The 15,000-nt window shown below is 31.9% G+C and overlaps 1 protein-coding gene across 1 annotated transcript in view; it reads left to right on the forward strand.

Annotated features, from left to right (window-relative positions):
- Window positions 1–15,000, forward strand: part of dpyda (dihydropyrimidine dehydrogenase a) — a 277,186-nt gene that overhangs the window by 44,306 nt on the left and 217,880 nt on the right. The window contains exon 3 of the mRNA XM_073830591.1: window positions 5,563–5,645. Within this exon, the coding sequence (XP_073686692.1) occupies window positions 5,563–5,645 (83 nt within the window). The remainder of the gene's footprint in view (window positions 1–5,562; window positions 5,646–15,000) is intronic.

Consider the following 15,000-nt stretch of genomic DNA (forward strand, 5'->3'; position numbering starts at 1 on the left):
ATTATCAAAATGTAAAGAAACCATTACAATTGAATCCAGAACATTTATGGAAGACACAGAATTTGGTTAAAATAAAACTGAATTTTAAAAAAGAAAACATATTTCATAAGGCCTAAAAAATTTAAATTTAAATAAATTACCATTAAATTGTGTAAAATGCTTTTAGATAAAAAAAAAAACAAGTCTAGAAAAATTAAAATGGGAAAAAAAAAACAAATCCAGAAAAACTGAATTCGGAGAGAAAAAAAACGGAATTTGGAAAAAGAAAACAAACAAACAGATTTCATAGGTCCCTATATTTTGTCATTATTTTAAATGTTAAAAATAGTTGTGTCGATAAATATTTTTGTGGAAAAATGATGTATTCGAGGATTCGTTAAATAGAAAATAAATTTTTGAAATGGCTTTTGTAGCATTGTCAATGTCACTTTTGATCGTTTTAATGCGTCCTTTCTAATATTTCAAATATTATTTAAAAAATTACGAACTTCTGAACCCCAAAGTTTTATTTATATATTTTTTTGTATCTTTGTACAATTCAATTTATAAAGCTGCAAAACGATTCGTCGCGATTAATTGATTTAAAAAAAAAATTGTTTACATACCATATGTGTGTGTACTGTATATATTTATTATGTTTATATAAATACACACACATACATTGATATATTAAGGAAAAATATGTTTAATTTATATGTAAAATATTTATATGTAATATAAATTACAAATACAAGGCATATAACTATTTTTTTTAAATATATACATATATATATGTGTGTGTATTTATATATAGGCTACATAATAAATATACACAGTACACACACATATAGTATGCAAAAATAAACTTTTGTTTTGAATCGATTAATTGCGACCAATCGTTTTGCAGCTCAATTTTTTATAGACACTAATGGGCTTCTGGTCTTAGTGATTTTATGTACATGCTCCTCACCTTCACTTTCAGGCTGAACCTACACCCCCCCCCCCCCATCAAATTGATTGTCATATTTGCTATTCTTTGTCTCGTCATTGTCAAGGGAGCTGAAGTTTGATTTTTGCAGTGTAAATGGTATATGTGTGTGCGAGCGGCGTTATTGAGTTATTCAAATCACAGACTGGCTCGCAGAGAGAGCGCTCTCAGAATGCGGTGCCCACGCACATTATTTCCCAAATATCTCTGCTTCCCGATGCAATATTTCCTTGTCACCCACAAGCTCAGACAGTGCAATAATTATCAATTTCCATATCATTGTGTTTTTATTGTTTGAGCAACATAAAATAAAACATTTGTTAATGCCACTCAGTTAGACGAGAGCAGCGTGGAAAGATGAGGGAGGGAAATGTAATTAAAAAAATCTCTGACTTGCACTTTGTCTGTAATCATGTAAATTGAATGTCAGTCAGAATGGGCGAGCACGCTCTGTTATTAGATTCCAAACTCCTCGTGCCCGCCGCGTGCCTTACTAAACGCTGGCTTTGCCACCGTCGCTACTGTATGAGACGCAAACAGGCAGTGCTGTTGTTGTAGAAATATGAACACTGTTTACATCTGTGAAGAGATTTATTAGTTGCATAGTTTTGTTAAGGTACATGCTTCTTACTATATTTACTTAACCATCTATGGTCAATATAGGTCACATATAAATATACATTAAAGGAATAATTCACTCAAAAATGAAAATTCTGTCATTAATTACTCACCCTCATGTCATTCCAAAACTTCGTTCAACTTCAGAACACAAATGAAGATATTTTTGATGCATAAAATGTTCAGAATAAAGACATTCTTTATAGAAAAATTAAACAAAAATGAATAAAATGAAATAGAATTAAATTTAAATTTATTTATTTATTTAATTTAATTTTTTTTGATGCATAAAATGCAGTTCAAAATGTCTCACAGGTCAGAATAAAGACATTCTTTATAACAAAAATTAATAAAATAAAATAGAATAAAATTAAAATTAATTTAGTTTAATTCAATTTATTTTTTATTAATTTTATTTTATTAATTTTATTTAATTTTATGTTATGTTAGATATTCTCTGATGCATAAAATGCAGTTCAAAATGTCTCACAGGTCAGAATAAAGACATTCTTTATAAAAATAAAACAAAAATGAATAAAATAAAATAGAATCAAATTATTTTTTTTATATTGTTTTTGTTTTATTTTTAAATTAAATTACATTACATTAATTAAATTAAATTATTATTTTTTTTTAGTTATTTAATTTAATTTAATTTTTAATTACTTTTTTATGCTAGATATTTTTTATATTTTTGATGCATAAAATGCAGTTCAAAATGTCTCACAGGTCAGAATAAAGACATTCTTTATAACAAAAATAAAACAAAAATTAATAAAATAAAATAGAATAAAATTAAAATTAATTTAGTTTAATTCAATTTATTTTTTATTAATTTTATTTAATTTAATTTAATTTTATGTTATGTTAGATATTCTCTGATGCATAAAATGCAGTTCAAAATGTCTCACAGGTCAGAATAAAGACATTCTTTATAAAAATAAAACAAAAATGAATAAAATAAAATAAAATAGAATCAAATTATTTTTTTATATTATTTTTGTTTTATTTTTAAATTAAATTACATTACATTAATTAAATTAAATTATTATTATTATTTTTTTTAGTTATTTAATTTAATTTAATTTTTAATTACTTTTTTATGCTAGATATTTTTTATATTTTTGATGCATAAAATGCAGTTCAAAATGTCTCACAGGTCAGAATAAAGACATTCTTTATCAATAATAAATTAATTTCATTTAATTTATTTTTTACTAATTTAATTTAATTTTTATTTTTATTAATTTAATTTAATTTAATTTAATTTAATTTAATTTAATTTAATTTAATTTAATTTAATTTAATTTAATTTAATTTTTATTTATTTATTTTTTATTAAAAGTAGAAGAATTCCTGGATTCGTTCCACTGAGTGGAACAACTTCTTCCAGGGTTGTGATTGATGTGAGCTGTCAAGTTGTGAGTGGGGACCAACTGTCACCTGAGAGCCGGATAAATAAAAAAATTATTCACGGTCAAGTTTGCATGTGAAATTGCATTACACGTTGCTGTAAGTTTTCCCAACCATCACGCATGGCTTGAGCTTGAAGTCAGTTTCCAGCTCGACTATCAGTAGATAATATAGGAAAACATGGGCTGATCCGGTAGACAGCTTACTTCACAATGGTTTACTTCACACAAAACAAACTGTTTTTGTTTTATTTTTATAAAGAGAGTTTTTATTGTGAGCTATGAAACATTATGAGTACTATTAAGTATGAACTATTAAGTACTATTAAAATAAAATGCATTATTATTACTTTTTGAAATATTTATTTATGTATAGCTAAAAGTAATATATAATATAAATATATAATAAGTAATTATTAATAATAATACTAATAAATGCATTTTATTGTACGATTACTTGACATAATGTTTTGAGCTGCATTTTATGACAAGCACTGTTAAAATAAAATGCATTATTATTATTATTATTATGAATATATTTATAACTAAAAGTAATATGTAATGTATAAATAATAAGTAATGTATAATTTTACTACTACTAATAATAATAAATGCATTTTATTTTAATAGTATCTGACATACAATTTTTGTTTTATTTTGATCAAGAATGTATTCTGAGCTGCATTTATGACAAATACTATTAAAATAAAATGCCTAATTATTATTATTATTATTATTATTATTATTATAACTAAAAGTAATATTTAAATATATAAATATAATTTAAAAAACTATAATAATAATAATACATTTTATTTTAATATTACTTGTTTTTATTCTGACCTGTGAAACATTTTTGAGCTGCATTTTATGGCAAGTACTATTGAAATAAAATGCTTTATTATTATTATTATTATTATTATTATTATTATTATTATTATTATTATTATTATTATTATTATAACTAAACATTTATAAACATACCTGACATACATTTTTTGTTTTATTTTTATCAATGTTTTTATTCTGACCTGTGAAACATTTTGAGCTGCATTTTATGACAAATACTATTCAAATTATTATTATTATTATTATTATAACTAAAAGTAATATTTAAATATATATAAAGTAAGTATAAGTAATATATAAAGTAAGTATAAGTAAAGTATACTTTTAATAAAAAACTATAGTAATAATAAATATTACTTGACATACAATTTTTGTTTTATTTTTATCAAGAGTGTTTTTATTCTTACCTGTGAAACATTTTGAGCTGCATTTAATAACAAGTACTATTAAAATAAAATTAATAATAATAATAATAAACATAATAATTATTATTGCTATATTTAAGTGTTATTTTAGTGTTTTAAGTAATATATAATATATAAATATTTAATAAGTAATGCATATTTTTAACAATAATAATAATAATTATTATTATTATTATAACTAAAAGTAACAAATATATAAGTAAAGTATAATTTAAATAATAATAATAATAATAATAATAATAATAATAAATGCATTTTATTTTAATATTACTTGACATACAATGTTTTGTTTTATTCACATTCTGTTTTATGTTTTATGTGAAACATTTTAAGCTGCATTTAAAAACAAGTACTATTAAAATAAAATTTATAATTATAATAATAATTATTATTATTATTATTGTTATTATTACTATATTTAAGTTTTATTTTAGTGTTTAAGTAATATATAATGTATAAATTTTAATAAGTAATGCATAATTTTATTAATAATAATGATAATAGAACCTGACATAAAATGCAGCTTAAAATGTCTCAAAGGTCAGAATAAAGACATTCCTTAAAAAAAAAATAAATAAAATCAATAAAATCAAAATACAATACAATACAATACAATAAAGGTTTCGTCTGGCCAAAGGGCAACAATGGAGTTTTGGTTTCTTTGACACACTATTTTCCTGTTTAATACTGTAAAAAGCGCTCTATAAATAACAGTGACTTGACTTTTAAAATCAGAAATTAAATAAATAAACGCAGTAAATAAATAACCAAATAAATAAATAGCCCTCGAGCATGACTGGGGGGAATCCGGGCAGTTGCCAGAAGCATAGGTTTTTTTTTTTGTATTCATACTTGCATGCCTGTTTGTCCATGCAACATGTGCGTCAGTTTATGCTGTGGTCTAAATCAGGAATACTGAGAAGCGGAAATTGTGTGTCCTTGTAATTACCTGCTTGTCCGTACCAGCAGGTTTCATTCAAACTCCTCACCTCCCTTCAGGGGTCAGGGGCTAGAGAAGGGTCGATTGCCATGACAACTGCAGTCCGAGCCCCAGAACGCTTCGACATTTCGTAGCAGCCCAGGAGTTGGCCGTGTCAAATCTGATGAATCACGCGGTACAATCTGCATGAGATCGCCGAGGAACAGTCTCGCTGATGATGTTTGAGTGGATTATGTTCAAAGCCTGTGTAACAGCCCCAATCAATGAGATGTACCTCGCGCACACACAAACATCCAAACAAATAACAGCACCTCCTCTGTCATCTCATTTCTCTCTTTCTCTCTTTCACAGAGCTGCGTGAAGCTAGAGAACAATTTTGATGACATCAAACACACGACTCTGAGTGAGCGTGGAGCACTTCGGGAAGCGGTGAGGTAAGACCAGGTCACCATGGCAACAGTCACAGATGTGGCGAGGACCAAAGTACTGGTGGTGGTCGTGGGGGATTGGAGGAGGAGGAGAGAGTCATTCTTCATTATTTGGGGAACAAATGAGTTTATTGCCACCGTTCAGTCAGCCTCTCGAAGGTATTAATTTGTGCGAGGAGAAGGCGTCCCTTAGGGCTCCAGATCAGCTATATGGCGACCCGGAGCAAACTGCGCTCGGCTAACCTGTCAATGTTTAATTTGACTCTCTGGAGCGCCGTATCGGCCGCAGTGTTCATGCTTGTCTCTTTCTTTTTAGTACTAAGGCAGCTCCTCTAGTATTGCTCATACTTCTGTGCAAACCATTATTACTGAGTATTCAACTTTGGCACATACTGTAACTCAAGCCGCAACGTTTGTCATTTGTGGCACTTGAAGGAAGACTTGACTTTTGTTTAGTCAGTTCTGCCACTTTAAGTGTAGTTAACCTGTTTAGTTTGTGATAACAGGTTCAATCAGTTTAAAGACTGTACGCCACGTAGGAGTGTTTAGTTGACCTCTGGTTTGTGTTGTTTAGTTCTGTAGTGCTTGAGGACTTTAAGTCATATGTTGGCATTTAGTTGGCCTGTTTAGTTTCTTAAGACTAGTTCAGTCATTTACAATATCTCACAAAAGTGAGTACACTCCTCACATTTCAGCAACCATTTTAGTATATCTTCTCAAGGGACAATACTATAGAAATGAAACTTGGATATATTTTAGAGTAGTCAATGTGCAGCTTGTATAGCAGTATACAGTAGATTTACTGTCCTCTGAAAATAATGCAACGTACAACCATTATTGTCAAAATAGCTGGCAACAAAAGTGAGTACACCCTAAGTGATAACAGCAATATGTTGTTTAACCAATGCGAAGCCACATGTCTTATGTTTATGTTTTTCTCCTGCTTAACAGGACCATACAAAGTTGTGTATCTTGTATTAGAGCAGTTAAAATTAGGTGCTTTAAGTACAATTCTCTCATACTGACCACTGGATGTTCAACATGGCATCTCATGGCAAAGAACTCTCTGAGGATTTGAGAATTAGAATTGTTGCTCTCCACAAAGATGGCCAAGGCTATTAGAGGTTCAGTAACGCCCTGAAACTGAGTTACACTACAGTGGTCAGGCTCATACAGAGGTTTTCTATACAGAACAGGCCTTGCAAGGGTCGATCAACGAAGTTGAGCACTCGTTCTGTGCGTCAGGTGTAGAACCTGGCTTCAAAGAACAGATGCATGAGTGCTGCCAGTATTGCTTTAAAGGTTGCAGAAGTAGAAAGTCAGATTGTCGGTGCTCAGGCCATATGCCGTACACTGCAACAAGTCGGTTTGCATAAGCGTTGTTCAAGAAAGAAGCCTCATCTGAAGCTGGTTCACAAGAAAACCCGCAAACAGTTTGCTGAAGACAACCTGTCCAAGAGCATGAATTACTGGAACCATGTCCTGTGGTCTGATAAGACTATAAGATAAACTTGTTTGGTTCAGATGGTGTCCAGCATGTGTGCTGATCCCCTGGTGAGGAGTACCAAGAAAATTGCGTCTTGCCTACAGTCAAGCATGGTGGTGGTAGCATCATGGTCTGGGGCTGCATGAGTGCTGCTGGTACTGGGGAGCTGCAGTTCATTGAGGGAAACATGGATTCCATTATGGACTGTACATTCTGAAGCAGAACATGATGCCTTATCTCCAGAAACTAGCGACCCCAAACACACCACCAAGATGACAACTGCCTTGCTGAGGAAGCTGAAAATGATGGGGTGGCCAAATATGTCTCCAGACCTGAACCCTATTAAGCACCTGTGGGGCATCCTCAAGTGTAAGGTGAAGAAGCACCATGTGTCTAACATCCAGCAGCTCCGTGAGGAGTGGAAGAGGAACCCAGCAACAACCTGTGCAGCTCTGGTCAATTCCATGCCCAGGATGATTAAGGCAGTGGCAGATAACAATGGTGATAACACAAAATATTGACACTTTGGAAAATTTCACTTAGGGTGTACTCACTTTTGTTGCCAGGTATTTTGACAACAATGGCTGTATGTTGAGTAATTGTTTTTAACAGTAAATCTATACTGCTATACAAGATGCACATTGACTAATCTAAAACATATTCAAGTTTAATTTCTGTAGTATTGTCCCTTGAGAATTAACAAAGACTTTAAATCGTATGCCAGTGTGTTGTTCACCTGTTTAGTTTCTTAAGACTAGCTCAGTGATACTTAAAGATTCATTTAGTTAACCAGTTTGGATTGTAATAACGCATTCAATCAACTCAACTACGTCATTCATAGTAATTAAATTTTTAGGTTATAAAGTTGCATTTTTTTAGTTCAGTGATTTTTATTTATTTTTTATTTTTTTTTAGAGTTGGCATTTAGTTGACCTGTTTGGTTTGTGATGACTAGTTTCATCATTTGTTGTGCTCAGAAAAAGACTTTGTTGTATAGTGGCATTTATGGTGGCATCATTTAAAGAATTTAAATGAAGACTTTTAGATTATACAAGGACATACAGTTTACCTGTTTAGTTTGTGATGACTTGTTTAGTCATTCAATTTTCACTAAAATGTTAGATAACAGTGGTATTTAGCTGATCTAAATGACTAGTTCAGTCATTAGTGGCACTTATACAAACAGTTTAAGTCACATGGCAGTGTTTAGTTAACCTGTTTTATTGTGATGAAAGAATTTAGGTCATACAGCGCCGGGAATCTCTAAATCAGCACGGTGACCTCATCGTCACTAAAATAGCTAGGCAGGTTGTTCATCATCGTTGGTTTCTTGACAGCCTACAACTTCTTTGCATATAAAGTAGCTTCTAAAGTGACTATATTAAAGTCCTGTATATTTAAAAAATAATAAGAGCATTAAATTAATTTCTCGTCCACTTTCATCTCACTGATCCACGGTGCTAGAATAGATTTATTGAGGAGTGTGTTGAGATGACAGAATCCGGTGCTCACAGCGAGCGTTGTAAAAATCTCCCCTAATCTGCTTAACTTCATTAGAAGAGATCGAGGAGGATTACAGTGAACTGCATGTATATGAACATAATTCCTAGCGATATTTAAGCGGCTCATAGATAAATACATCATCAGGGATGCACAAACAGCAACAAAATAGCAATTAATTAAATTCCCTTTATGGAAAATTGTCTGTTAGATGACAGGCTTATGAATTATGGTCAGGTTGTGGTAATTGGCTTTATCGATGGCAAAGGTTATGACCAGGGAGTACATAAAAATACATTCACGTCCACGTGCCTCCACTTGCTTCTGCATCCTCTTTTTTTCTTTATATTAGAATAAAAAAACACTTTTTATGCAGTTGCTTGCTTCTTATAGTCCCTTTTGCAGGTGAAATCAAATTGAAGTGTGGTTTTCTCATGGGATTTATCTAATGTCACGCTGTTCACCGTTTGCTGCCCGCCACAGTCCGCCGAAGTAAATGTGATTTTACCTGCTAATTACCAAGACAAAAACAGAATGAAAAGAGAGTATAATTTAATGCAAAAAAAAAAAAAGCACCTTATATCTGACCCTGTGGTAGGCTGGTGGGGTGGCAGAGGTGAGCGCAGATTGGTGCCAATGGAAAAGGTTCCTTCCCTCAATTACGCCTGTTCCAGGGCGTTCAGCGTATAATCACACGGAAATAAGCCTGCGACATGACTTTAATTGAGGAAGTTAACAAGGTTAGCTACACTTCACCAATTTCACGCTGCACAAATCACTCCGCAGACCTTCAGAATGAATATCTATAAACCTTTTACCCAAAAACAAGTGCTGGAGAATAAATTTAGGCAATCATGTCATTAATCTCCTGATAGAAATGGGAAACTGGCAGACCCTCTTCTTATGCTCTCCAAGCTAAAGGAAGCAATATAACGTAGCTTAACTGTTATTCTGGTGTGGCACACCTGATGTACTCAATTTTCTTTTGCTGGGGAAAATTAAGGGCCGAATTTAATCTTCAATTTAATCTACACTACTGTTCAAAAGTGGAATTTATTTGATTAAAAAACAGTAATTTCGTGAAATATTGTTAGTTTAAAATAAGTTATTCGTGTGATGGCAAAACTGATTTTTTTGCATTTTAACAGTCTTCGGTGTCACATGATCAGAAATCATTTGAATACGCTAATTAGAAAATATTTCCATGTATATATTTATATTCATATAATTAGAGCAGCAAAGCGATTAATCGTGATTATTTGTGATTAATCACATTCAAAATAAAAGTTTATGTTTGCATACTATATGTGTGTGTACTGTGCATATGTATTATGTATACTGTATATACACACAAACATACATTAAGAATATCTTTTAAGAAAATATATATGTATTGTATAAAAGTGTATATATATATTATATTATATTTTTATATATATACATGTATGTGTCTGTTTTTAACATTTTTCTTAACTATATACATGCATGTGTGTGTATTTATATATACATAATACATATAAACAGTACACACACACATAGTATGTAAACATAAACTTTTATTTTGAATGCGATTAATCGCAATTAATCATTTTCCAGCCCTGATATAATTATATTTAAGATATGAGGATAACATATTTTTCTTAACTATATACATGCATGTGTGTGTATTTATATATACATAATACATATAAACAGTACACACACACATAGTATGTAAACATAAACTTTTATTTTGAATGCGATTAATCGCAATTAATCATTTTCCAGCCCTGATATAATTATATTTAAGATATGAGGATAACATATTTTTCTTAACTATATACATGCATGTGTGTGTATTTATATATACATAATACATATAAACAGTACAAACACATAGTATGTAAACATAAACTTTTATTTTGAATGCGATTAATCGCAATTAATCATTTTCCAGCCCTGATATAATTATATTTAAGATATGAGGATAACATATTTTTCTTAACTATATACTTTCATGTGTGTGTATTTATATATACATAATACATATAAACAGTACACACACATAGTATGTAAACATAAACTTTTATTTTGAATGCGATTAATCGCAATTAATCATTTTCCAGCCCTGATATAATTATATTTAAGATATGAGGATAACATATTTTTCTTAACTATATACATGCATGTGTGTGTATATACATAATACATATAAACAGTACACACACATATAGTATGTCAACATAAATGCTTATTTTGAATGCGATTAATCACGATTAATCATTTAGCAGCACTAAAATATATGTTTGTGCTGTCATGTTTAATTAATTTAATGCATAATTGCTGGATCAAATATTAATTTTAAGAAATATTTTACTGACTCCACACTTTTAGGTAGTGCTATCTTTCTGGTTTGTAAACGTGTCAGTTGCGTTGTTGTCTTTGCAGTGTCAAAAAGCTCTCGAAATTCATCAAAAAAAAAAAAATCTTGATTTGCGTTTCGAAGAAGGTCTTATGGGTTTGAAACGACATGAGGGTGAGTAATTAACAACGGAATTTTCCTTGTTTGGGTAAACTATCCCTTTAAGCTAAGTATTTCCCAGAAGTCCACCGCTGGCCTATTTCCTTTTCCTGTCAAGACGGCACCTTCCTGCAGAGCGTGTCTGTGATCTATCTCAGTGAGAACGAGCGAAAAGTGCTGTAGGCAATCAGCTGTTAACTAAGCAAGCACGATATTTTTTATTCAGATCCTTTTTTAAGCTCCAGACCTGCTGAGCAACTCCAGGTGGTGAGGGGCGGCCCGTCCGCAGCTGTGGAGGTGATCTTCAAGGTCACGGTGAAGGTCAGGGGTACGGTGTCCAGTCGCAGCATTAGTGAAGGCGCTAATGAATGCTCGCTCATGCCTCCTGCCTCGCTCCCCGTAGCGCTCCCTATTATTCAAAGCGCTGGCTGTCTCTCTGGTGTCTGATCAGTCAGCGGAGTCGCGTCCGCACTGTCACGGCGCTGAGGGATGGCCGCCCCGTTCCCTAAATGCAAGCTTATGACTCACATGGATGTAACGGCCGTCATCCGTCTGCGAGCTGATTTGCTCTGATTGTCCACCGGGCTCCGCGCCGGGCGTCGTTAACCCCTCTGTCACTCCGGAGAGAGTGATGAACTTGGCTGGGGGTAAACATTGCCCTTAAAGCATCCCCGCACACATCCAATAGATATATGAATTTCAATCGGATTTCAAATGGTCCGGACCTTGAGAGGACTTTGGGTGACCTTTGTCAATGCACCACTGTAGGGGAGAGCGCTTATATATTCAACCCCCTCAAGCGAAGGGATCAAGGCCGAAGATTCACCTTCAAAATGACATCAGGGCCTTTGCGGTTTCTTTTTTATTTTTCTGAATAGCTTATAGTTCAGTTTCTCTTCAGCTAATGCCAAAATGAGTGTCGCTATTGTTGTTGCTTATAACTGTTACTGTATTTTTCTGCACAAAACTCAGACTGCCATTCTTCGCACATTGAATATCGACTCAAATCAAGAGGCTTATTGAGGAAAGCTTTTCGGTAACACTTTCTATGAAGCCTGTATTTATAATGCATTATAAGGACATTCTTAATGCATTATAATGCATGCATAATGCCTTATAAACACCAATACAATATGTTATAATTTTATAAATAAATCATAATAACAGTTACAATGCACTATAATACTTACCTTTTTGTGCTTATAACTTTGAGTACAATGCATTATAACACCAGATGAAGTCTGCATTTATATTTATAATCCTTCATACGGGTATTATTAATGTATTATAGTGCACACGTAATGCCTTATAAACACAATTATGATTTGTTGTATCATCTGGTCTTCATCTGGTGTTATAATGCATTGTACTCATCAAAGTTATAAGCACAAAAGTATTATAGTGCATCGTAACTGTTGCTATGATTATTTATAAAATTATTTAACATATTATAATGCTGTTTATAAGGCATTATGCATGCATTATAATGCTTTAAGAATGTCCTTGTAATGCATTATAAATACAGGCTTCATAGAAAGTGTTACCAGATTTTCTAAACAGTCATATTTAATGGTTTTCATTCAGGAAATGCTAAAACAGGCTCAAAATCCAGTAGTATGTAAAGACCATGAGGCATCACAAGGATATTTAGTATATTAGTTTAGGGACCAATTGTCACTATTAACTAGTAAACTGCGTAGTACTAGCATGTTTATTAGTACTTCTAATGCCTTATTTTGCATTACCATATTTTAAATCCCTTAATCTAACTGTATACCAACATTTAACAACTACCTTATTACACCATACTACCTTATCAACTAATTTTTTATTAATACGCAAGAAAATTAGGAGTTTATTGAGGCTAAAGTCATAGTTAACAGTTAGTTAATAATGAGAATTGGGCCTAAAAATAAAGTGTGACCATATTTTTTTATGCTTTTATTTTGTTTTCAGTTGTCATTTTAATTTGTTTAAAATTTAGCCATTTTCTTATATGAGTATTTTTCAAGTTTGTAAATGATTGTATATTGCATGATTTTTCACACGATATTCACATCATACGATAGACCTTGTTCCGAACAACTTTGCTTCTAGAACCACTTCTGTCAATTAAACTGTTAAACGCTTGTGAAGATGTGAAAAACCTGCTTTTGCAAACTAGTCCTTGCTTTTTCACTCCATCTGGAAAGAAACCCCTGCAGTACAATTCTCTGGACTCTAGGTCAGTGTTGTTTTCGTCAATGATGACGATGACGAAATCATTTCGTTGACGCCACTTTTTTTCATGACGATAACGAGACGATGACGAGATAAAAATGGCTCGTTGATGACTAAAACATGACGAGACGTGTGTGAGTTTTCGTTGACGAGACGATAATAGACGAAAATGTTAGTGGGTGGTCCGTCAGACGTTTAAAATGCATGACATTTCCGCTTATTGTGCATGCCAATTAAAACTTAAAAAGTATCTGACGCTATGGCAAGCCGTTTTAGCATTAAATACTCTTTGCCATACTAGTATGGCAAGCCGTTTTAGCATTCCATCCTTGTTTGTCTTTTATGTTCTAAAACATTCCTTCATTATTGTAATTATTGGTGAAAATAGTCGATCCGGAAGCTCACATTGTGTTGAACTATAGATCTGCTATTTTCAGAACTTATAAGTGACACTACCCAACAGCAAAATACTTACTGACCTACATTAATTTGTTAAAAGACTACTTTTTTCCTTTTTTTGACTAAAACTAGACTAAAACCTTTTTGACTTTTCGTCGACTAAAACTAGACTAAAACCTTTTTGACTTTTCGTCGACTAAAATTGGACTAAAACCTTTTTGACTTTTCGTCGACTAAAATTGGACTAAAACTATCACATATAGAAGTGACTAAAATTTGACTAAAACTAAGAAGCATTTTAGTCCAAAAGACTAAGACTAAGACTAAATCTAAGATGGTTGTCAAAAACAACACTGCTTTAGGTTAATAATTATTAATAAAATGCTGAAATTTTCTCTTTGGGAAGCTATAACGGAGTTGTTTGGAAAAGGGGACTCTACCCAAAAGCCTATAAAGTCTAAACAAAAACTCAAAACTTCACAAAACCTGCTGAGTACATGCGACAGGTGATTCTAAAAGAAGCATGCAAAGTTTTAGGGAGATCAGACCACAGTTGTCACTACAACAGTCATAAACATTTAAACAAATATTTCTGTTACAGGCTTGCTAAATATGTGCTGAAATGTCTCAAAGCGTGGTTTTCGCTGCTTGCAGATATATTTATTTATTTATTATTTTATTTTAGTTAGCTTTAGTTTTATTCATTTTTGCACTTCAACTTATTTTAATTCAGTTAGGCAGCTTTTCCAATTTCTATGTAATTTTATTTTAGCTTTATTTTAATGATTCAAACTGTATTTAATAGTTTAAAAAAAAAAAACACACAAAGTAATTAGGCCAACTTCAAAATCGTGGCAATTTGTTTTTTTCTCAGAAAATATAAATGTTACTATTTAGAAATAGATTTTTTTCAGCAGTCTCTTTCAAAGTTATATCATCATTTTGGAATGTTACCAGATTTGATATTAGAAATGTCATTTTGATAAATGTGCAGTAGTTGTAAACATTCAGCACTGAAAATGCAGGTCCATGTGTTCATGCGCATGTTTTATTATTTCATAAAGCGATGATTTGGTGATTTGTGCCACATTGAGCCATAGTTCTCATACTGGTGATGCTAGTTTAAATATAGCGTTTTTCCAATCTTTTCCTGGGTTTTTTGCTTTTATTTCCAGTCTGCCATGTGTGAAAGTGTGTGTGTTCTCTCCTTTACTTCTTACTGATCAGTGGTCAGGTCATTTCAGCAGTTACCTCTG

This window comes from Garra rufa, chromosome 24 (assembly GCF_049309525.1).
Source record: "Garra rufa chromosome 24, GarRuf1.0, whole genome shotgun sequence".
Taxonomy (NCBI): Eukaryota; Metazoa; Chordata; class Actinopteri; order Cypriniformes; family Cyprinidae; genus Garra; species Garra rufa.